The sequence below is a fragment of the Dendroctonus ponderosae genome, unplaced genomic scaffold (genome assembly GCF_020466585.1).
Source record: "Dendroctonus ponderosae isolate FM_Combo_2020 unplaced genomic scaffold, Dpon_F_20191213v2 Dpon_F_20191213_11, whole genome shotgun sequence".
Taxonomy (NCBI): domain Eukaryota; kingdom Metazoa; phylum Arthropoda; class Insecta; order Coleoptera; family Curculionidae; genus Dendroctonus; species Dendroctonus ponderosae.
In genome coordinates, this window is record NW_026017213.1 from 4,107,528 (window position 1) to 4,133,336 (window position 25,809).

At 39.3% G+C, this 25,809-nt stretch overlaps 1 protein-coding gene across 3 annotated transcripts in view; it reads left to right on the forward strand.

The window, feature by feature from the left end:
- Positions 1–25,809, forward strand: part of LOC109534764 (netrin receptor UNC5C) — a gene marked incomplete in the record, with an annotated part of 132,076 nt that overhangs the window by 14,872 nt on the left and 91,395 nt on the right. For 2 of the 3 annotated variants that reach the window (XM_048662674.1, XM_048662673.1), the window contains 2 exon segments: positions 1,384–1,446; positions 18,430–18,607. In XM_048662674.1, the coding sequence (XP_048518631.1) occupies positions 18,529–18,607 (79 nt within the window). 3 annotated transcript variants of the gene reach the window in all.

Consider the following 25,809-nt stretch of genomic DNA (forward strand, 5'->3'; position numbering starts at 1 on the left):
TCACGAACCTTAGATTTAGTTGTTTTCACATTTGGTCATTTTGAAGCCTCTTCAACGATGTGATTTATTGTGTGAGCCAAACAGGGCAAATATTTCATTGAGCGTAGGAATAGCTAGATAGAGCATATGCATTTAACTATTTTGAAGAAAATGACATGTCACACCTAAGAAACCTCGCTCGTTCATTGTTTCAGTCCAATCTGAGACCAATATTGTTAATCTTTGACAAAATTTAGCTTTAGCTATAGCTACACAAGCTTCATAATTTTTGTGGGTCATCTTTTTTAAATAAGCTGCACTAAGTAGGTATCTTAAAATTAGGTTGAAGCACGTTCAGAAAGCGTAAAAATCCTTCTCTTTCCACAATGTAGGAAGGCAATAATTGCAAACAAAAAACGCTAAAGCCTGCACTATTTTGTTGTATTTTGAACCTCCCTCCAAAATAGATGTATCTATTATATTCAATAAAGAAAAAGTACTAGAAATAATTTATTTTCCTTATTGGCCGAAGCTTGTAAAAATGCGACTTCTAAAGTCCTTTGTGGAGGTATATCCGTACTCGCATCAAAAAAACTTTTTCATTCCAACAGGTTTTCTAATTTAGAACCGCTAGATGTTGATGGCTGTAAGATATCCAACTCAAGTTCTTCAATAGACTTCACAAAATATCCTATATCTTCATAAATATATGTTCTGTGACTTTGGGCAGTGTTTACACTTTTGATAATTCGATTCGATACGAGAACTTTATTTCGATACCAAGTATTGGTATCGAAAGAACGATTAAATTACCAAAGTACTCGGTATCGAAACAAAAGTATCGACTACCTACTTGTATTTACTTGTATAGAATCATCCCTAGAAAGGTGCGTGCCAGACCGACCGAAATTAGCACTCGCACAAATATAAAATGAATCGGTAAATTGAAATGATAAACTGGAAAAGTTCTTTTGGCCACTTTTACGGTGATTCATAGAACTTGAAATCAGTCGCGCAAATTTTCCGGAATTTTTGCAATTAATTGCCACTCGCCCTTGGAAGCTGTTATTGTGAGCACAAAAACGAATGCACAATGAAACATTTCAAGGAAAATCTGGCAAGTGGCGCCAATTGCTCCATCCTAACACATGTGTTGTTTTCTTTTCGTCTAGGATTTCGATATTTTTATGTTTTCTGAAGATCTGAGGCTTCAGGCGACATGCGATACATTTTTAACGTTGACACTTTCGTTTCGAAGGTGTTCGCTTCCTGGACCAGGCATTTTTGTGGGTGTTTGTTTAGCGGCGCTGGAACAAGTCTGTTCCTTAATGAAGAAACCTCACTTCTACCACTATTTTAATTGCAATTTTCCAGCTGTTTGTTGACGCATTTGTCCTATTTCAGATTCAATGGAATTGAAGCCCAGAATGGCCTAATCGAGCTCACCAGTGGCGCAGTTCTTAGTTGGTAAGTCTAAACTAAACAACTGTCATATTTCTTGGCTGCTGTTTTCCGGACGTTTTGTTGTGGATTTTTGGCCAAAAAAAAATGTCCCTAAACCAATGAATCTGTCTAATCTGGAGTGGGTCCCTCTGAGTGATTAGAATGCAAGTCGGGCCCGATCAACCGAACAGGAAGTGCGAGATGCTGGTCGCTTTACCTTATGATTTGAGGATTTATGGCATCTGAAAACTATCAGAGAGCAAACGTGCCCGGCATGCCGAAAATGGAGAGCGATTTGTAGCGCGATTCGTGTAGAACTTGCCTGTTTCACCTCTAATTTGACATGCCGGGAATAAATTTGCTCGCGTCTGGCCCCATTCAAGATTCGCACCACGTAATGCAAATTCGGTATTGAGTCGAAATTGGGTTCAGGTTTCCAGGGTTTGCCGAGCTTAAGGGCTTGATTTCGCTTCTTTGCCTCACTTACAAACTGCCCAATTTACGCCATTTAATCGCTTGTTTGGATTCATTTTTCGTTCAAGTCTTGAAGAGCGCAACTGGGAAACTAACCACAAATACACTGTAACGTTGACAGGCCGTGACAAGATCTTCAGGAGCAAGTTTCCTTTTTCTGCTCCTCTCTGGTAATAAGGCCCAGACGCATTTTTTCCCTTTGTGCACTCATTAAACTTTGAATTTTTCACTGGTTCGGGTCGTTTTCACTTTGTTATCGGCGCCATAAAGCCCATTTTTAAAGCTCTGTCGACCCTGTGAGAGGGAAAAAAGGCCTGTAAGGAATGATGATTTGCCGTACACCGTTTATGGGTTTCTGGGACGGTAAACACTAGCCATTTTACAGTGTGGGATTCAGATTCTTTTAGCCGCATTTCAACTTTTCTTTGCACATTTTTTGCATGCGTTTAACCCCTCCGATTGGCTGATTCAGTGCTGCTAGAGGCAACAAATATTTTCCTTAATAATTCCACAGAATTTCTGCAGGTTTGTTTTAAAAACGTTGAGCAAAAGCAGCAATCCGGCTCTGGGCAACCGACAGGAACTACCAGGACAGAAACATTTAGACCTTCGGTACTGTTAAGTGCGTTTTAATGTACTAAACGTTCCTTTTTCTCTCTTCAAACTGCCACTTTAGATAAACAACAACGTTAAAATGGAATTTATTTTTCGTGTTAGCTGGAAGATAAAATAAAGCGACTGCTCTAAAAGTCGCCCAGTGGGGTTTCGGTCTAGAGGCCTGCTCTCTGTTACCTAGAAGGGAAACTAGGTTTAATTAAATAGTGGGGTTTTTGGCTGTTGGGCTCTCTGTTCGTTTCGGAATCCATTAATAAGGCAATAAAAAATCTCGTGATAAAAATGTAAGAAAAGCTGCATTTGAAGCCGCTCCAATAGCAGCTTTATTGCGGCTTTGTGCCTATTTGAAAAAAGGCACTATTGTTGATAAAGGCCTTAAAGGTGTTAAAGCTTTTAGGATTCCACTTTTAATAGTGCTTAAAGGCCGATTTGCCTAAGTGACTGGCTTGACCGTTTTATGGTGGGAATTTTGGAGATATGCCTGAGTGGAGAGCGAGAGAAAGGCAAAAAATCGGCTGAAGAATCTTCAAAGTTAAACAACAATGCCCCATGGGATTGGAGCTGGTTTTGGGCATTATTAATGCGGTTTCGGTGGATTTATTGATTGTAATGGCAATTAAATCCGGCTGGACCGACGAATCCATCCATCTTCGATGTAAATGGGCGCATTGCTCGTCCTAGGTGGTCCGAACCAGCAAACCCTCGACATTTTTCCCGCAGGAATTTTCCTGTAAATAGATTGGCTAACTGGGTCGAATTCCTTGATGCAACGGCGATTTTTCACACTCAAGTGTCGCTTTCCACAATAAAACCGCTTCCGGACCTGGTTAGTTTTTAGGATCGGCATGAACAAGTAAACACCGTTTCACTTCTGCGTTGAGAGCAGAAAGAAAGGTGACAAAATTATGTAAAACATTACAAGCAGGCGGGGCCATTGTTTACGAATTAATGAGCAGCGAACGTAAATATGAAAAGTTGTTTATAAAAATATGTAAATTTCACGTCTACACCTTCGGATTTATCGATAAAAATGGGGTATTAGTGGGGTGTGGAATAAAGGCAGAAACAAACCTTATGGCGCTCCGAACACAATCCATTGCGGAATCTGACTTGTAAATCAGTTCTGAAGGATTTAGTTGAGAGCTTAAGCTTGAGGGGACAATGATGGAACTTTTGTAGACTTTGTAGAAACTTGAATTTGTAAATATCGACTCGCCCGGCATCGTGAGAAACTGTCGATTGTTCACGATTCATTATGCAACAAGCGAAAATCTTGTCAAAAAATTATCTGAATGCTGAGTGGAAGCTAAGCAGATGATTGACTGTTTGGCATCGATTAAAGCGCTAATAGCTACAGCGGCATTTTTTTTTAAGTTGGATCTTTGACTTTCTGAGTTGACGAGATCAAATCAGACTTTAAAATTTGAAGTCGGGCTGCAACTGTGCTTCTTAAGGTTCCAATTTTTTCATCAACTTTAAGACTTTACATAGAGGCGCCCTCAATCACTTTGACCCCTTAAAGTTGGTGTTAAAGGCTCAATGTCGACCACCTTTCAGGAATTTCCAGATGTTTTTGAAGAAACTTGAAGTGAAGTTTTTACTCTTTCGTATTTTTTTTTGGGTCTTTGTGCTTTTGAACCTTTCAAGGCTAGATTTCAAGTCAACTTCTAACATTTCTTAGATGTTTGAACTGTGTTCTAAATTTGACTGGAACTGCTTCACTTGAGCTCAATACTTTTAAGCAGTTTTGGCCAGTTACTGTGATTTTTCTCAATTTGCTTTCAGACTATTGTTCTGATTTTGGTCTTTAGCTTGTTCCTCCTCTTGTTTGAAGCCCTCAATTTCGGAATCTGTCCCTCAACAGCTCGGTGGTCTTCTAAGCATGGTTTTCCTGTTTTCCATCACTTGAATCAAGTGAGATTCATGGATGGTTTGCCGCACTGAGTAAAGGTCTTTCTTGTTAATTTGCTTTTTTTGATTTGATTCACGCCGATGTGAATACATTGGCTTATAAAGTGCAGATTTTGGAGTCACTAATTTCAGGCTGAATGAGAGCTAATAGGCTCGAAATCGGTCCTGAGGGTACCTGAGGTTAGCGCCTTTCGAAATATGCACCCTTTAGGAACTACAAGAAAATTTGGATTTGTCGAGCTTAAGAAAGGATAAATTTAATTTAACTGTAGGTACATATTTTTATTTAATTTAAATATGAATTATTTGAAAAAAAAAATAGGGAGACTCAGAACTTATGAGCTATTTAATCAGGAATTTTTGGTGTTATCCCTAATATCCTTAAAACTAAAATCGCACTTCTACTTCAACATCAGTTATAAAAGAAAGTAAAGATGAAGAAATTCCTCAGACTTAGCGAGAATTTAATCTCCTTTTTTTCTCCAAACACGATGGGAAAATTTGCCATTTTTCCCCGTTTCACCCAACAAATTAGATCAGTGTGCCAATCACCTGTACGGCCCTGATTTATCCAATAAATCACCGGTGAGACACTGCCTGATAAATTCCCAGGCACGCCACTAAATCTCCCTGTTTTTCTTTGTTTCTGCTGGCAGCTATTGGCGAGCTTTCATTACTCAAAATTAATTCAAAAGTGTCTTTTCCTGTATTAAGCCTCACATGGCCACATACAGTATTGTTTGCTTTATGAAGTGCCATAACGAGGATTTATGTGCAATCGTTAAGACGTTTTTAATAGCTTCCTAGAAGCGGCGTTCGCTGCGGTAATATGCACGGGCAATTGTTGCTTAATATTGTCTAGCGACTTATCAAAAGGTCGTGAAATTAGTTGCAGTACCATATTGGGTGCGAATGACAAACAACGCGCGAATATTTATCCGATTCTACCATCGGCTGGTGGGCGTCGGCAAGCAAATGAGCCCAGCATATTTAGAAGATTATTTATATTGAACCCACCCCGCTAATGAGACAAGAATGGGCCGAGTGGGCCTCGACATTGCAAACTGAGAGCTGAGACAATACCGATCCTGACAGCTGAGAGATGAAGCTGTTAAGTAGCGCAGTTAACCTGGCTTGCCTCTCATTTACATGCACAAGAATTAGTCATTAAAGGCGATCATCTGCGACACGGAGGATTTATAATTGCAAATTCGGATTTCGACTGTGATAACATCCAAGGATACCACGTTTGTTGCCCTCGATCGTTCATCTTCATGTCGCCTGCCTGCCTTTAATCGAGAAAAAATTAAATAACAATTAAAGCGAAGGCATGAAACCCATTATCGACTGTTGTTTTCGCAATTTCAATTAAAAGTAACGACCAATTATCGCATAAAAACAGTAATCGAGAGAAAGTAAGTGTAACAGATATTGGCCATAAATCAGCAAATTATCTAGCTGCGATAAATCGGGGCACTTTTCCCCCATTCCCTCGGCCGTCGCCTTTACTACGTTACATAGTTTGTCTAAAAACGGCCAATTAACCGGCTAATTGCCGATAAACAAATGTTCATCTCGACTTGTCCCCCCAAAAACCGATTTAATGTAATTTCGTTGATAAACGCCCATCTGACCTGCATTGTACTGCGATAACCCCAAACCGTTCTATTCATGTAGACTCATTTCAATATCGTTTTTGAATAACACAATACTTCCTTTCCGACGACCAGTTGATTTACTGAATTAATTATGTTTTAGAGTCGATAAATTCGTTGCAATGGGCTGCACTCGTTCAGTAAACAGGACAGGCCAAGTGATATTATTCATTTACGAAAAAACTCCATTTATCTCGACGCTGAAGTGTTACAAGCGCTCAACGCGAACCCAGTTGCAACAATACAAAATGATAAACTTGAAACCAATAACACTTAAAGATCGAAATGTGTATTAATGTCTAAGAATAAACCACCACGAGTCGCTGTTAAGCAGTGCTTGTGTGGCCTTTGTTGTTGTGCTGATGTGTTTCCCATTTACCACTCGAAGCCCAAACAATGTATTTATAGGCATTATTGATGCTTTTTTGCAATTAGAACCGTTGTTTTAGCCGGTGCATCAGCCGAACGATTGCTCTTCATCAAAACCGATATGATGGAAATCAAAGTCTTGCAACGATGAAATTCGCGACAATGTTTGCCAATATCCTTCACGCGATGGTACAGTTGAGGATGTTTGCCGACTATATTTCGCTTCGAGTCGACTGTAATTCTGAGGCTTTATGAGTGTCGTGTTTTCCAACCCGATCGTTATTAATTTGTCGCTTTTTCGCTTTTCATTAATGTTATAAAAGGTATAATTGTCTTTTTAGGCACTCGTCAAAATTGGCTGGACTCCTATTTTCGTTATTGCTCCTGAACTCATAAACTTCACTAACCTCATCTGTACTTTTCCTAAACTGTTTTTTTTTCTTCACAATTTTCCACATTTTCAGAAACTCCAAACTGTTGTTCTTGTTGAAATCCATCAAACACATTATCAGAAGTTGCTATACGCACAGGTCTTTCTCTCCAAAATCATTTTGTTCATTAAAACTGCTCGACTCCGAAACTGCACCGTTTTCACCACTCACACGAAAACTCAACTTGAAACGTTTTCGTCTTCCCGATTTCTCCAACATATCGAGAAATTCCCGTACACGTTTGGAACAATTTTTGCTTCCAACTTCCATACATTTGATATGTATAATAAGATTTATCAATAATGGTTCTGCAGTAGTTTTAAGATTTTGCAAGGACGAAATAGGTGTTCTTAAAGTCACGAAACAGTACCAACATTTGGTCAAAAACTGCATGTTGCTTTAGTACTAACTACACATTTTTTCATTGTCATTTTCTGGACATTTCTAATTTATGACTAGGGAACGGACTTAACTTTCAAATCAAACATTATATTTGTGGGATAAGTTTGAAACATTTATTGATAAATGAAGTACACATCATAAGGTTATGAATGGAATAGGACATCGGACAAATGACCGCCTGGGCTTTGCTAATAATAAATTGCTGCATAAATTTTGCGGTATTTCAGAGATACCGCGTTGAATTTCATCTTTTAAGGCTTCAATCGTTGTGGGTTTGTTCACATAAACTTGTGACTTTAAAAAACCCCAAAGAAAAAAGTCCGAAGGCGTCAAATCGCATGATCTGGGCGGCCAATGCCGATCTCAAAAACGAGAAATAACACGACCAGAAAGTGACTCGTGCAGGAATTCAACAGTTTCTCCGGCTATGTGGCATGTTACACCGTGCTGTTGAGATCCATATTTTGCAATTTTGGCACAAAAAGTTCATGATAACGAGCACCATTCACGGTTAATGCTTGACCAACTGCATTTCCGAAGAAAATGGTCGGATGATGCCTCCAGCCCACAATGCCCAAGCAGTGACTCTTTTTGGATGCCTCTGTTTCTGAACGATCACTCGTGAATTTTCGCAACCCCAAATGCGACAACTTTGCCTATTAACGAAGCCATAAAGATGAAAATGGACCTCGTCATCAAAGATGATTTTCGTTGAAAAATCACTGTCCAATTGTCATTGTCCTGCTTTAGCTCTTGAGCCAAAGTGTGCAAAGTTGAATAACTTTGCACACAATGAAAATTTGATGCATAGTGGTTGTGGGAACACCAATTTCCTGAGCTCTATGCCGAATTGATGTGGTTGGGCTATCCTCCACATTTGCTCGTACTGCTGCGACATTTTCAGTCGAGCGACCAGGACCGAAGCGTGTTTCAGTTTTCACTTCATTAACACACCCAGTTTGCTGAAATTTCTTCATTCATTTTCTCACAGTGGCTTTAGTTGGAGCATTCCGATGGCCCATAATTGTACGCATTTTGCGAACTGTTGCTGCAAAGCTTGCACCACTTTGATAATAAGTTTTCACAATGAGAATTCGTTGTTTTGTATTGAACCGCTCCAATTTACTTAACTTCCTGCTGTCTACTAAAGAACGGCCTTTTTTAAGTTTCAAATCCGACCTACAATCGGAACAGCCTTTGGAAACACTAATTTATGATTGCTTTGAAAAATGAGGCCCTTCTAAAGGCAAAGTTTGGAGTGTTTGCGAACGAAACAAAATGAGACGAAATGTTTGAATAATGTTGTATTCAAAACTTAATGATGACAATGCTTGCACGGTTTTTTCCAAGTCTTCAGCGCCTTCCAGCACACAATCCAGAGATGGATTGAAAAGTTTTCAAGGATATTTAGGTTTCGAACTATGAAACTTCGTAGTCGGTGATCGATTGCATATGAGAGAAACCCACAAGGCGGCCAAAGAACAAAGCAGCCTTATGACTAAGCAGTTTGGAAAAATTAATTTACGCCAATCGAACATGAATGGTATTGTTCAAGAGTTTTGCGTTAAGTCAGATTATGGTTTTTCATGCATGAACCAACACCTTCTTGCATTGTGCAAGAGGCTGAAGCTGAATGATGGCTGTTGTTTGCCCCCAAACGGAAATAAAACGATCTGCATGCATGCGACATGTAAACCTACGTACGGTGCACTTTACGACCATCCTTAAAGCGTAACTTTATCATTTTCGAGACAATGTTTCAACTGTGTCTGTAGTCTTCCATGTTGAGAACCAGTTCAGTTGAGTACGGAGTTGTAATCTGATTGGCGCGCGCTCGAGACTCGATTTTTCCTCGCAGATTAGTGGCTTTCTGGAGACATGCAAATAACCGGCAACTTGTTAACAACATAATCCCTTTAGCCGTTCTGTCGAAATTAAGTACCCCATTGTCTCAAGCCCGAATATATGGCGCAGTGTCGTCGTCATACCCACATGTCGCTTTATCTACAGGGTGGGTGGAACAATCGCACGTAAATATCCACCCAGGATTTGTTTGCTTGAAATAAATAAATTGAGTTATCCGAGACGGCTGTCTCAAATTTCTGCTCTCGATTAACCAGGCGAATACAGTAAAACCGGCTTAAAACATCGGTGGTGGATAATATAGAATAGGTGGAGGAGGCGGTGAAGAAATCGGCTCAATTTTGCCCATTTGAGCACGATGAATCCTATTAGAGCTAGCAGGAATTTTTCAGATTTATTACCCGATTTCCTCATTGTAAATTGGATGGCGATCATTACTCATTCCGCTCATAAGCGACAGGAATATAGTTGCTGAGCATCCATCTTGCATGCGAGATGTTATCAGTGTCAGTGGGTTAAAATCCAATATACTTGCTGTTATTGCTACTCGGGTGAAATGTATTTATAAACAATTTTAAAGTTTGTAACCGTTTACTGACCAAGGTTTTAAACTTATCAACATGATGTACTAAGGAAATATTCTAAAATATGTTTTATGAATGCAATTTGGAAAAATTGGTAACTGCGACTCAAACTGGGAAAAACGATGTGTAAATGCGAAGAAAAAGTGCAAATTGAATGCAATTGACTGAAAAAGATCAGTTTTTTTTTTGACTCGTTCGTCCAGCTGTTTTCTTGTTCAGAATTTTTAATACAAGTAGGAAGTTGCGTTATTTATTAGGGGATTTAACATGTTTGAATATTTGGCTAAAGGATGTGTAGGTGAATTTATACTACCAACTATTGGTCGTGTAGTAAAAGTCGTGAGGACATTCTGTCTGTTTTAAAGACAACAATTTTTTGAGACGAAATACCCAACATGTCTGTGAAAACAGTCAGTGTAGTTGAGTAAGCACATCCATTATGGACTTACATTTATTGAGCTGGCAAAAGTCAGGATTTAGGACGATTTTTATGAACCTTTTGTCGAAAGATCGCTACTTACTTTAGGTGCAATTTTTGTCCTGCCCATGAAAGGATCCGCAAAAATACGTAGGTTTCAAACTCGAAAGGTGAAATTCAGGCATTCCCCCACAGCATTAATGCCAAAACTGAAAATTTCGTTCAAATGGTTCACTAATTTTGGCCAACACACTGACTTTTCCTCTGTGTATCTTTCCTGAACTCTTCATTTTCTTCATGAACTTTCGAGGGATTTGTTTGATGCACTCTGATACCAATCGCAATCGCATTATCCAAGTGAGATGACCCAAATGCGACAATGGAAAAGTGACCAGCCGATAATTTGTGGCTGGCGCTGAAAGAAAGCCGATGACAGCGAATATCTGGCTGTTCAATCTCGAAAGGGCTGGAAAGAGGAGAAAACAGTCCCGTGGAGTGATAAATTAAGGGTGGAGGCATTGTTTCGCGTCATGGGGTGTCTGACAAGGAAATACGCGCCCCTCTATCGGATTCTTATATAAGAGAGCCGCACCAATTGAAATCGCGTGACAATGGAAGTTTTTCCGTAATTAACGGAAATTCGTATCGGTTCATTACAAAGCTCTGTATACAACGGGGTGTTGAACGCTCCAGACGGCCTGTTTTTCATTTTCCGCTCGCTTCAAAATCTCAGATAAGACATTCGGGACAATGATGGGTTTAGGGTGGCTGCGCTGAAGTACCCTTGACGACTGAAAAACCATCATATTGCCCATAAACCGCTAAAAATTCGGGCCAATTTTCGTCCGAACTAAAAGCTTGCGTGAACGCTCAATATAAAATGAGCGGGAACGCAATAAAATTTGCATAAACAAAAAAACAACCAATATAAATTGTGTATAGTCTATTGTTTCAAAGGGGGCCAAAGTGCCGATTAACTGTTGCCGTTGTTTATCGTCTTTATTGTGGCCCTTGTCGATTTATTTAAAATACATTTACGGTCACACATTCTAATGCTAATTCGGACCGTAGAAGGCGTTAATGTTGGCCCATTGTTCCGGCTGTTTTGTGTCGGAATTTTCGAAATTTATTCGAAAACACTGTACCTCCTAATGGGTTCAATTTCAGTTCAATCAGTTTGGATAACAAGTTTTATTCAAAACTGATCAACTTTATTTGATCGTCATTTGGGAAAAGCGAATTTATATCACGCAGCTTGTCCTTGTTCCGTTCGCAAACGTTTCTAGGCACTGTTCGTCTGATTTCGTTCCGTTCGCAACCGTTCGAAGCTCCGAATCAAACATGGTAAAGTTTGTTTGAGTTGGTTGCATTCGCGTCGATTCTAACTGTTACCGGGAAGGATTCAGCACATTGTCGAACAATTTCCATAACGGCAACTCATCAACTGAGGTTAATAAATTATTTAAAATATTAATAAAACTGAAGGTACGTCTGTAATAAGGTACGAGTATTGTTATTAGTTAATTGATTGGATAATCTTGCCGGTCCATTAAGCCTGTAAAAAACGGGCATTGTTCCACGAGGCTTTTTTTCCACCAACCGAAATGACTTGCAGAAATCGAAGAAATCCTTCGGCTCGGTCTTCAGCTTAGAATCTTCCAACGTTGCCGGATCAAGAAGCCAGAAAACTAATTACCATCACCTAATAAGTGGACGAAATCCAGCAAATCCTTGGAAAGCTGCTTGTTAATCAATCAGTTGACGATGATTAGTTGAGCAATAAGCAAATGGCTTGAAGCAATAAAAGTAAATAAATAAGGCCTATCTTTGATACGGGGATCCGATCGAACTTCACACAGATTAAGGCTGTGGGTATTTAGGAGACTGTAAATTTCATGTTCAACACAATGGGCAAACAGAAAATAAGCCGAACGCTCGGAATTTACGGTTTGAGGCCAGATTTTGCGGATTTGGATGTGCAGATTATGCCATAAAAGAACAGGCGGGTCTATTGTGAGTCGGGCAAAAAATCGGTATTTGCATGTTGATAACGGGTGGCGGTTGTTTGGAATCCGAAAACCATAATTTCCTGTTCAAAAGCTGCACCAGAGTTGTCGCAATTCGTCATTAATCAGCCAACCAGCCCCCCATTCACAGATTAATAGCAACTTAAAAATAGCTTTCAATGTTCTTAAGAGTTGCGTCGTAAATGCGATGCAATAAATTACGAAACTAGCGACTTGAAGGGCGAAATGGGGAAAGGCAAGAAGTTTGCCCGTTCCTCCCCCAACCATTTATTTTGATACGGAAATGAGGCAACAACTTTGCCGGGAACGTGCGCTGGATGACTTTCGCTTCCAGTCCGTCTTCGACATTAACATTAGCAGCAAACACCAGCATAAAGTAATGATGCGAATAGTCACTGAAAGTGCAAGAGCTGATGCATCACCCGTATTGTACGGAAGGCCGTTATCTCTTCAGAGAACCGGAGGCACCGACTGTCTCTGGAAATTAACAATTATTATTGCTTACCAACATTCAGCAGCGTCATCACTTCGAGTGCTGTTATCGTCAGCATTGCCACTACAATCGTTGAATGGAAAATTCGCAAAAACCTGGCAAAAAACTGGACTCGCTTCCGAATGGTTTAAAGATCCCAACTCTTTTCTTTAACTATCAACTGTGAAGTTGCACGTAATGTTTTACATGCCCTTCCACTTCTTAATGGTGCCTCAACTCTTGAACTGTACTTTAGCTAGTTAGAGCTTTCGGAATGTTTCCAACTGGATATGCTGACTCTAATGATCTCTAATTGCCCAGAAAGCAGAAAGCAAACGCATCATATTTCCTTTCAGCTTAGTTAAAGGGGCGTTTAGCAGCTCCCTTGCAACCTTTACGTTTTCATGAAAGTAAATAATTGACTTGAATTGGATTTTTGTAACTTTTGACGGAACATTTTACTGATTCACTGAAGCCAAGTAGCGATTGAAATGTTTGCGAACGGAACGACTTCCAACGAACAGCGAGCTTTGGGAGATTAGCAGCGATTGTCCACAGACATTGCGCGAGTAAAATGTAAAATGCGCCGAATATTGAAACGCTTTTAGAGCAAGAGAATTCATAAACGTTGATTAAAAAGTGGCAATATCTTGCACGTGAGCGCGTTCAAATTTTTCCTTGGCCCTCGAATCGGCGTTATTGCCCCCACTAGAACGGACTTGTTCCACTAAACGATAATGTCCTTTAAGGACGAATGAAACGTTTACGAGGCGAAATTAAATCCATTTGAGCACGGCCATTGGATTGAGTAATTAGATTGCTTTCAGTGTAATTGCAACTTGTAGCATTTACCTCAAAACTCTATAATTAAACTAAAATATTGGCACAAGCATAAAAAAATATTAACGATCCTTTAGCAATGAAATGCCCATCCTAATGACCGGCCATAAATGAAATGATCCGTGTCCGAGCAGTGTTATTATTTTAATTGCAAACCTACGCTCTTCTTGGCAGGTTCTTCGTTTGCTTTTCTTCTATATTCCTGTTCGTCGCATGCTTTATTGTTGGGCTTTAATCGGTTGACCGGTAATTATTAGTTCCCATCCCGAATGTCACTGAAAACATTTACATTCCAGTGCACGTTTCCAATATGTTGTTGCTTCACTTCTGCTACTTTTTTCGACGGCACTGTTAAAGCAATAAACCAGGCAGATTGGGTTATTACTCTAACAGTAATCTGGGAAAGGTAATTATTTTCGCTGTGCATTGTGTATCGCTATAAAACATGAAAGCACGTGCTCTGTATATTATTAGGACTAGAAACCGTTGGGAATTGATGAAAAACTCGCACTATTTTCGACGCATTCAGCCGCAAACTTCGAGGGCAAAACGCTAAGGGCCGGGCACTGGGTGGTGGTGGAGATTTCTCCACCCGAAACTCTCTACAGTGTTGTTTTTTCCACTTTCCAGTTCCAGAAATAGCAGCAAGAGCGACCGCGAACTCTTTTCCATCGTTCGTTTTGCTGCTCTGTTGGAATTGAGTTAAAATAAACATAATCCGAAACTTGACGTCTGGAAATATCACGAACTTCTACTTCGCTGATCTATTAAATTTCAGTTTAGTCAGGAACAGTTATTGGACCCGAATGGGGCCCAAGCGATATCCATTTCTTGATTAGATTTCTACCTGTCGGGGGCGACAGACAGAAGAATCTTTTCCGAATCGGAACAGATTTGTTTCTTGCTTGCAGCTTTTCTTTAATCAAACTCTTGTTGTTAAAGCAACGCTTTCTGCTGCGAAACGTTGATAAAATCGTAAAAATCTATTATCTTTACAACAAAACGATCTGAATAACTTTACTTTCATGATCTCAGAATAATCTAAGCGTAATAATAGGATCCAAACTGTTGACTTGTTTAGAGACTCCACGCGGAAAGTAAACTTTATCCACGTTTCACATTGTTATACATTTTGAGCTTTGAAGAGCCCAAATGAAAATCAACCACAAAAGCGCTGTAGCGCAAGTTCACAGTTGGTCAAATGACCATTGAACTACCTAAAAAAGAGAAAAACTTACCAAAAAACTATATAATTTTATTTTATATCAAATGATTTTACGCAATCAATTTTTAAACAGTTAGAGGCTGAAGTTCCTGAGTGTTGAAGAGGGAAATCGCAGCTCAATTTGTGCAATGTTTGTCAAAGGATCTCCCGCGATACTCTGTCAAGCTCTAATTCGACTCGGGCCTTCTAAGGGTTATCAATTTTTCAAGATTTGAAACTTTGGAGCCTCTAAAGGTACTGAGCTTGTTCTGGGTTCGGAGTTAGCTTCAAATGCGCTTTTTTCACGCTGTTTATTAAAAATTCATCAAACTTTTTACTGTGGTTTGGCGAATTGTTATCCACAATTCAAGAAGTAATTTGCCTTCGATTTTTTAAGTAAAGTTTTTCCTGTCTTATTTTCTCACATTTTTACTTTAATTTGATGTTTGTTTCAGCCAGTTTGCAGGAAGTTATTTTTTGTTCATATTTGCGTGGTTTTAAAAAAATATATATTTGCGTGGTTTCTTCTGTTCTTCCAATGTGGTTATGATTAGGTGGTTTTTTTCATTTCCCATGTAGCCAATTTATGGCAATATTTTGCCCTTTTTGTCTTTCTGTTGCAATCGAGCAGTTTTTCACTGTTTTCATCAAATTTTTGTTAAATTGGAATCGATAATTTTTTCTTTATTTTTGCATTTTTTTACCCATTGTTCCAGAAGTAATTTTGTTGATTTCCTCGCTGTTCTTAAACTGCGTCTTAATTATGTGTTTTTTAATAAATATTAAGGCAATTTCTTTTTTTGAATAAAAAGTCGCTCGAATCCTCTCAACTGCATTGTATGAAAAATACGTGTTTAGTGCGGTATTTGAGTCTCACGTTGAGCCGTTTGATCAGCTAGTTTTTATAAGCAAATCATGCCCTTAAATAAGACATAAATTAATGAAATTTTCGTGGAATCTGTCATGCTCTTAAAGTGTTAGTTAGTGTGATATAAATGGAAATATCCAGAAACCGTGGCATAAATGAGGATTTATGAGAAAATCACCCACTCGATTGTTAAAAGATGTTAAGTAATTATCCAGATGTTTGAGACAAAACAAAAAATATTGTTTACATAAGTTGAGGCGGCACTCTTTTTCCAAAGGCCTCGTTAACAATGCTTTGGAAATTTACATATGTTGCCCGTTTTACATCGTTTTTCCAGATGGGCGTTTATTAGACAAACTTTTAGGGACAAACGTGCAGTTTTATTGAGCGTTAATTCGGGAAGAAAACCTTTTTTACGATTGGCTTCTCAATAAGCCCTCGAAGAATCGCGTTTAATTGCTTCTAGGGCACAATGGTGTTCTTGTAGGTTGGCGATGTTCTATAAAATATGGAACGTTCAACGGCCGTTTTACCACTTGCATACGTGGTAAGCCCACGTCTTTGGCCGCAATAAAAACGTGGAAATGTGCCGTGTTATGAATAGAGTCTTTTGTAAATATGTATCTATAAATTACCGCTGTGCAGTAGTTGAGGCTTTATGAACGGTGGCAGTTTTAGTGCGCTTCCTTTTGAGATAAGACGTCATGAATAAATAACACCTTAAAAGCAATGCCTTCCTGCATTGTGTGCAATTTGCCACGATCATCCTTCAAATGCTGTTTGCGTTCTGCACCACCACCACTATTATTATTATTAAAGGCTGAATGCCCATTGTGCTTAAGATAATTATATCGAAGCCGGTAACTTGAAACCACAACACCTGCAATTAGATCCAAAAGCATTCTTCGGCCCCGAAACCACCTACTCGCTGCCTGGCTGGGACATTCGAGACCACATTTCCGTTTCTGGTTAGTTTGGGACCTGAACTTTCCCAGGAAAAATCCGTTTTATTGCCTGCAAGTACATCATACGAACAGCTTTATTAAACAAACATAACTCGCGCTTGATTTATCGCCAACAGTAAACCCGTACGGGATCCAATCAGCTTTGAGTGGCAATCGTAATTATTTATGTTGTTCTTTGCCCCGTTAAAATTGATTAAAGCCAATTATATCACAGTCTTTTTAAAAATTTAAATTTGTTTCCAGCAGCAAATGTGAGGGATGAAGTTTCCGCAAACTCAGCAAGTGATTAAAGTTTCAGTAATTTGGACAGGCAATTTCACTTCTCTTAAGTTTTTCTTGAAATGTGTTTCCAACCAGTTTTATTACCACCTGAAAAAACTGCGATAGGGATTTTTTTAGATCGACGAATTTCCTTGTAGTTTCTTGAGTCTGTCAGTTTCAATAAATATCGCTCCTTCTTTGGAATTAATTAAATTTAGTCACTCTTTACGAGAGGTTGTGGGTTGCTTTAGGGAGAAAAAGTAATAATGAAGAATGATAAACAACTAAAAGCTCTTCACTTTGAGCTTTGGTATCATTGGTCGGCGTTCTGAGTAGTTTTTCATGCTTAAAATTCTTCAGCGACATCAGAGCGTTTTTTGCCTCAATTTCCATCCACATTCCGGAATATTGTGTCTGGTTTACCTAGAAATTTTACTTTGAAAATATTGTTGTTTTTTAAAATTTTCAGGTTAAAAACCCAGTTTCAACACCAGTAGGTGGGTATGGTGAGCCATGAATTGAACAAACAGCGTTTTGATCAAATTAAAAATTTCCTGCACAGTTTTCTGATGTTTTACGCAAGTTAAACCCTTTTTTGACTCTAAAAGGTCGTATTTCAAATTGAGTTTTATGTATTTCAATTTTAAGTACAATAACTCAAATTTGGAATGCTGTTCGAGCAACTGGCTTTTTGAAAACTTCGTTAAGCTGTAATTGCTACTGACTGCGCCAATTTGATCAAAGAAGTCCGTTTTCCAATTGTGTTAACTGACCCAAATTTACACTGCATAAACATTCGCATCAAATATAAAAAAAATATCGTATCTATCACTTTAAACTATCAATTTTAAAAGAACTTTGGATAAATTGCGAAGGAAAGCAGATCGATAGAGCGGAAAAAAAGTTGTGAAGCTCCCAGGACGACGACACGCTGACAAGTTTAAAGACCACATGGAGTCGAGGCTTAAATAATGTTTCTGGATCGGCAATGATTTATTCAGAACGCACCATCAATCATTGTAACAACATATTTAGGAATACGATTTTTTCCGTTCGGGATTCTTTAGTCGTTTATTTTCGGTTGATGCTGGAAGCCAGATCGACGAGGCAGATTTGGGCGACGAGATTCAGGCGTCATTAGAACGCACGGATTTTACCAGACAAATTTGCAAAATCCTACCGACTGCTCCAATTAGCCAGAACTAAGCCAATTAATTGGGCACCATCAGGCTGTAAAAATCAAGGAAAAACCCCAAAATATCGACTTCTAATACCTAGTAACTCGATCTAGACCAAGACACCCGATACCCAGAGTTCCTTAACGGCACATTAGCCTCTCGAGTGTTGATGTTATTACTTTTAACTGCCCAGTAATGATCGGCTGTGCTCGAAAACTCCATAATGAGATACAGCTGGGTCGCTTTGACTTTGTGTGAATCAAGTTGCGCAAAGAGATTTCCGTTTGTTATTTTATTCCATTCCATTCTGTTTCATCGGCTTTAATAACCCTGAACTGGCCCTGACAATTCTAAAGTAATAATCACTGTATCACGCCACCCTTGAAGCTCCCATAGGACCCGAAAAAAAATAATTTGAAACTGATCTCATAGCTGAACTTCCCACGTGAAACTTGTCTCTTATGTTCCAGATCAGTCAGTTAACGAGAGGGCGGCCCTCATTCAAGACATGTGACAGAAAGACAGGCGAACGTCAGCCTGGAGCAGCCCCTGAGGGACCCCCTGCAAATATGTCGCCTTCAAGCTCCCTCCTGCAGCTCAGAACGTTAATAATGGTGCTGTTCGTAGGGGCGGTGGGTGCCAACCAAGGTGAGTGTCTTATTAAAAATTCAAGCGACTTCTTGCCCTTATGTTATGTGTTAATGTTGAGAGGGTGACAATTTTGGGTAAGCGGATTTCGAACGTTTATATTCAGCTTGGGGGTGAAGGCTTTGAAGTGGCGGCAGGATTTTTTTTGAGGTGGGGAAGCGGCCGGAGTAAAATGCAATTTTGTACTCAACATTGCGTATTTTGTAAAAAACAGTGATTTACTTGTTCTACTTCGGGAAAAAATGGGCGAGCTCTCAAAATTGAGGCATAAACCATCAAACGTGGATTTTGAAGGTCTGAAGTCACTCGTGCAACGATTTTTTGGCTCAAAAATTGCCTTTTTGGATTTTCAATGGACTGGCTGGAAAGTCATTCCATCACAGTGTACCGATTAGAGTGCATGTTGTCTCTGATATGCACAATGGCGATATTAAATTTCCGAGTTAGTTCTGAATAGGGTCAGCAGACTAAAAACGGCATTCTGCCCGGATCAAAAAGGACCTTTTGTTGCTTTGAGCGCTCGGATCCTATCGGATCGGATAAAACGCATATTTTAGTTGTACCTACGGGGATGCAAATGGCATTATCTGGCGATGCGGATCAAAGTATTTTAAATGGAATGAGGGTAATGTGCTTAAAATTTGGCTGGCAGCCCTTGAAAACTGCCGATTTGGGCACATTTTTTCCGGGTCGGGGAAAGAAGGAAACGCACATCTTGGGCGTGGTTTTCGCTTCAGACAATGACGTCACTGCCAAATAACTTGGGACAGACTTGATCCAAGCTTTTAATTAGTGGCAACAGCAAATGAATGCATAAATAGAGCCTTCCGGACAAGCATGGGCCCCAGTATCTTGATTGTGATAGCGCAACAGATTTATCGCGAGCCATTTTTAGAACGGGAAAGCCACTTAATTTGTCGCATACGCCGGCATGATTTACGTTTTTGTTGAAGTTTTTAAATGGAAATTCCCATCTCAACGGTCTTTTAATCAGGCCCAGAAACTCTCGCAGATGATTTAGGTGGATCGCGAGTTAATTAGGCCTAAATCGTTCGTTTTATTGCTCGCACTATCGGATGCCATTGAAAATTGTCAAATATATTCGGTGCGTGCATTTACAAAAATAAAACGGTTTACGACCCGAAGACTTTATGGGTTTTCGGGTGAAAGCGACGGAAGTACGGTCGCCACAAAAAGGCCCTCCGATCGCTAACTTGCTCAACAACAGTGCAACAAAAAGGCAATAAAAAGAAAATAAAACGGGTTTTATTGCGTAAGTTATTAATAAGCGCTCGTCAGTGCGAGTGAGACACTGGGCCTCGATTGGGAACGTGGCTTAATCAGCTGAGGCCCGCTCCAAACTCGAGATTTTAACAATAAATTAGAAAACGTGCTTTGATTTTGTTCGGTGTCTTCATTCGGAGATTTTGCATAACACGGGGGATGAATGGGAAATGCTGAGATGAGGGTTTAGGGCAGCGATTCGGAACAAGAGCGATTAAGAATAAACGACCGCTCAATGCAAAACGTCGGCCAAACAGTCAGTTTTCCTGAAAACACGAAAATGAAGCAAACATTTCCACTTAATGCTTGAAAAGTAATTGTAGAAAACTTCATCTCTTCAGGAAAATTAACCCCGGGGACTTGCTAAGAAAAACTGCTAAATATTCGTTTCAAATTCTGTTGGTTTGAGAGAAGTAATGTTGAAAGTTGACTTTGAAACTTGAAAATCCTCGCTGCTTGGTACTCAATAGTCCAGAAATTGAAGAAATATTTGCCTGAGATTGAAAGAGCCCACTTGAAAAGTCGTCTACTGACAATTTCCAAAATTGCAGGACTTACTTTAGGCAAAAGCGTCGTTTTTGTGCGATTATAAAAGCGACTTCAAAATGTTCAAAATCGGCGATAAAAAGTGAAAACTCCGCCCATATTTCTCGACAGACTTTTTCAAGGAATTTTTAAAGTAAAAACAACCGCTAAAAAGCCTAGAGTTAAGACGACTTTAAACGTGTAATCAGTTGCGGTAAAATGCCGAAAACTAAGTGAAATTGAGCAAAGTTTCAGTTCGCATTCGATCGGCAGACTAATGAATGAATAAACTGCGCAAAAAGTGTCAAATCCAATATCCGTAATAACCATTTAGCGAAACGGGCATTAGAAAACGGTTCGAACAAACGCCTCTTACGTTTCATTAGTGCCGATATTAGCGTAATCGTGCCGGCACATTTAATACGTGCATCCTAATGGGTCGCAATTAATTAATAATTTAAAGGATTAAATGGGTAAAAAGTTGATGGGCTGTAACTGGTTTTCGGATCGCCACCAAACCCGAAAGGCTTGTGCGCCACGAAGAAATGAAATATGAACGATGATGCTCGTGGGAAATACACGTTTGATTTATCTCGCTCATTTGTACGGGAAATTACTTCATGTATTATGGAATTAATGTGTCGCTTTGGGGCCCCGATTCAACTGAATAGTCATTACTGGCACAGTGACTTCAAATGTTACTTTGCGAAAGAGTTTGGATCCAGAGAGCGGAGCGCAGAGGAATGGGCATCGCACATCTTCCAAAGGCTCGGCCGTTTATTGTCGGACGGGCCTTTTCCCCTGATTGGATCTGTCGGTGTAATTAGGAAAGTGGATGCCAGATGGACGGGGGTCAGAATTTAGTGGAAATCGTCCTATTAGCGGTCGATTTCGACTAAATTCCGTACTAAAATGGACTGCCAGAACTCGAAAGTCAACCTTATTCATTAGATTTTTGTCAACAAAGTCGCTGACTCTTTAAGAGCGTTTTTGTCGCAAGCTAGAGTGTAGTGGAATGTTTAAACTACACTGTAGCTTTGTATTTGACCGATAGTTTTCAAATGAAGAGTTTTTCGTTGTCCGATGACTATAACTTGAAAGGGATTTTTCTTGGCGTAGCGGACAAATAATTTTTTGGAATAAGAAAAATTATTTGTCCGCTACGCCAAGAAAAATCTCTTTCAAGTTTTTTAACTCAACTTTGGAAAAAAGCGCAAGTAAAAATTGTTGGAAAAAAAATTTGAAGCCTTTCCAATAAATTTGAAAGGGAATGCTATCGACTCGAACTCCAATTAACTAAAGGACTGAGTTGGAAAGGGCGTAATTCACAATTTAAAGTTAAACAAAACTTGACGTTGCCCCTACACTATGGCCATCATTTCCCCGGGCCAGCAAAGTGCTAAACGTTTCAATGCGGATCTAATTATCCGGAAGAAGGCACTTTTGAGCCGGGAAATTGTTTTCGGCAACGTCTAATTTGCCCGAATGACCTGTTGAGATGCTGCAGCGCTACTTAAAATGGCTCAGAGCCGGAAATGAGCAGCTCCTTTGTTTCGCGTGCTAAAAAAATGATTACTGCTAACTCTAAAAGGCTGATCTCCCTCTAGGATTTTCCTATGGCGTTAATCATAACTTCCGGACGGTACGTGATGGAATGGCCCATTGCGAAGCATCACATTACCAAATTGGAAAAGGGGAGCATCCGGCCGCCCCCGCTGTTACTCATAAAGGGGCGACAGCCTCTCGATATGAGGCAGCGGCTATTTCGATATGCAAAATCCAGTTTCTTAAAAGGCAAGTTTTAATGAGGCCCCGAGACGCAGTGAATTAACGAATGACACGACTCTTTTTTTGCATCGTTCCCCGAACTGGAATAAAGCCGAAACGGCACAGCTTAAGATCGATGATTTATTGCGACTTTAGCCGGGCTCCAAAAATATTTTGATGTCTTTATTAATCTCGAACGGGTTTTAATTCGTTTTTTACGGCTTGCCACTCGCAAAAAACGAAACGAAAAGTATGGGGGTCGGAATTGCTAAGTCATTAGTTTGGAACACTGCCGTTGCCCAAAGCGAGCAACTTTCAACAAATTCATCAGATAAACGAAAATGGAAACTGCCCCGAAGAATACTTGGGCATGATAATCAGATTCTTAACTTTTCAGAAAATACGGTTTTTTGAGGCAAAAAATCAAGCTGGAATGGCTGATATTGAAAAAACAACGAGAACACTTTAAGTTTTTTTCAAATCTTGTCTAAGGTTTTATGAAGAAAGGCCACAGACGACTAGTCAATTTCAGATGAGGTGCTTAATCGAGTGATTTTTCAGGCTCTGATAAAGTCTGTACACAACTGAAAAATATATATATTTCTTCAAAATCTCGAACAGAAAACATTCGATTTTCCAAAGTCGAGTTTCACACTTTCTTTGCATGACAATTATAAAGCGACCATTAGGCTTTGGAGTCAAGTGTTGAGAAAAAGTGTGCATTCTAAGGTGTTTAATTGACGTGTTAAATTACAGTGACGTAGATCAGCGCGTTTTGGAGTTATCGGCCAAAATCATGCAAAATGACAGTTTTTTGTCGTTTGCTGAAAAAAAACTGGAAAATTTCAAAAAGTATCTTAAGAAAAAGTGTGCATTCTGAGGTCTTTTACTGACGTGTCACAATGCGTTGATGAGTTGCGTAGATGAGCGCGTTTTGGAGTTATGGACAAAAAGCCATGAAAAACTACAGTTTTTGGCTGTTTGCTGGGAAAAAACTTGAAAATTTCAAAAAGTGTTCAGAAAAAGTGTGCATTCTGAGTTGTTTTATTAACGAACCGTTGAACCACAGTTGCGTAGATGAGCGCATTACGGAGTTAGACGCAAAAGATCAGGCAAAATTACATTTTTTTGACGGTTGCTGAAAAAATAGTGGAAAATTCCAAAAAGTGTCTTAAGAACAAGTTTGTATTCTAAAGCGTTTTATTGACGTCTCGAATTACAGTGGCGTCCATGAGCGCGTTTTGGAGTTATGGGCAAAAATCATGCAAAATGACAATTTTTTGTCGGTTGTTGAAAAAAAACCTGTTAAATTCCAAAAAGTGTCTGCAGAAAAAGTTTGTTTTTGACGTTTTCTGAAAAAAAACCTGTTAAATTCCAAAGTGTCTTAAGAAAAAGTTTGTATTCTGAAGTGTTTTATTTACGTCTCGAATTACAGTGGCGTACATGAGCGCGTTTTGGAGTTATGAGCAAAAACCGTGCCAAATGACAGTTTTTGACGTTTTCTGAAAAAAAAAGCCTTCTGAATTCCAAAAAGTGTCTACAGAAAGAGTGTGCATTCTGAGGTGTTTTATTGACATGTCGAATTACAGTGGCGTAGATGAGCGCATTTTGGAGTTTAGGCAAAAATTTATGCAAAATAACATTTTTTTGACGGTTGCTGGAAAAAAACCGGAAAGTTCCAAAAAGTATCTGAAGAAAAAGTGTGCATTTTGAGGTGTTTTGTTTATTGGTCGAATTACAATCGCGTAGATGAGCGCATTACGGAGTTATGGGCAAAAAATCATGCAAAATTACATTTATTTGAAGGTTGCTGAAAAAAAACTGGAAAATTCCAAAAACTGTCTGAAGGAAAAGTGTGCATTCTGAGGTGTTTTGTTGACGTGTCAAATTACAGTTGCGTACATGAGCGAGTTTCGGAGTTATGGGCAGAAAATCATGCATAATTACATTTTTATGACGTTTTCTGAAAAATAAAACTGGAAAATTCCAAAAACTATCTTAAGGAAAAGTGTGCATTCTGAGGTGTTTTGTTGACGTGTCAAATTACAGTTGCGTACATGAGCAAGTTTCGGAGTTATGGGCAGAAAATCATGCAAAATTACATTTTTATGACGTTTTCTGAAAAATAAAACTGGAAAATTCTAAAAAATGTCTTACGAAAGGTGTGCATTCTGAGGTCTTTTATTGACTGGTCGAACTACAGTGGCGTACATGAGCGCATTACGGAGTTATGGGCAAAAAAATCATGCAAAATTACATTTTTTTGACGGTTGCAGAAAAAAACTGGAAAATTCCGAAAAAGTCTTACGAAAAAGTGTGCATTCTGAGGTCTTTTGTTGACGTGTCATATTACGGTTGCGCAGATGATCCCGTTTCGGAGTTATCGCCAAAAATCATGCAAAAAACCTGTTAAATTCCAAAAAGTGTCTTAAGAAAAAGTTTGTATTCTGAGGTGTTTTATTGACGTCTCGAATTACAGTTGCGTAGATGAGCGCGTTTAGGAGTTATGGGCAAAAGATCATGCAAAATTACATTTTTTTGACGTTTAATGAAGAAAAACCGGAAAATCCCAAAAAGTGTCTGCAGAAAAAGTGTGCCTTCTGAGGTGTTTTATTGACCGGTCAAATCACCGTGGCCTAGTTGACCGCGTTTGACTTATTTGCCCATTATAATAATAATTAAGCTGGTCACTACCTAATATTAAACGCACAGTAAAATCTACATTAAACCCGAGCTAATTTTAAAATTCAGATTTTCAAGATAGTGAAACAGACAAAACCAACAAGCCATAACAGTACACAGTGGCCGATTAAAGGCACAATTCTTCACATGGTAAAAGCCCGTCGAAAATGGTCATAACTCGTCCATTTAGCGGACATTATGCATGCTATCTTGTCGAAAAAAATGTACCGATTATACGGGCATGGAAATTTATGTAAAACAGCGCGGGCTTTTTGTAATGCGAGCATGTGAGTTAATTGTTTTTATATTCGCTGGGGTGTTGGGTTGGCTACCAGTTTTCGGCCCAAAGACTCATCACCAAATCTCGGACTGGTCGTCGTGTTGATCGTGTTCCAGCTACCGGTTTTCGGTGCACAAAGTCACCGAATTAAAGTATCAAAATACGCGCTATAAAGCAATCTGATGGATCTTATTGCATGTTCGCGTGCATCCTGCGGGTAGAACAGGTGGGCAACGGTCTGATGATTTCATTTGCCCAAGGATTTGTGATCGGAATAATCGCATTGTTTGTATCACTCATATTGATATCTCTCGTATGGTGGAGTGACACAAGTAGATCGAAATGTTTCTTAGTTTCCTTAGTTCAGTAAAATTTTGTGCGTGCAACAACTTAATTCGACATAATCCATAAAAAAGTTAGCAATTATTCTGCCACTTTTTGAAAAAGTGTTCAAAGTTTGCTTCACTTTTCAAAAAGTGTCTGGAACTATGTAATTATGCGCAAGTTTGCACCTAATTTCGAGCACAATGTTGACTTTGCTAGTCTACTACGGGCCAAACGCATTAAGCACTTGAACGTTTCGCTTCCATCACATAAACCCGTCATCAACTTACATCTTAGAATGTGGGCTAATCGGTGCACTAAATACGAAAGAAACCCAAAC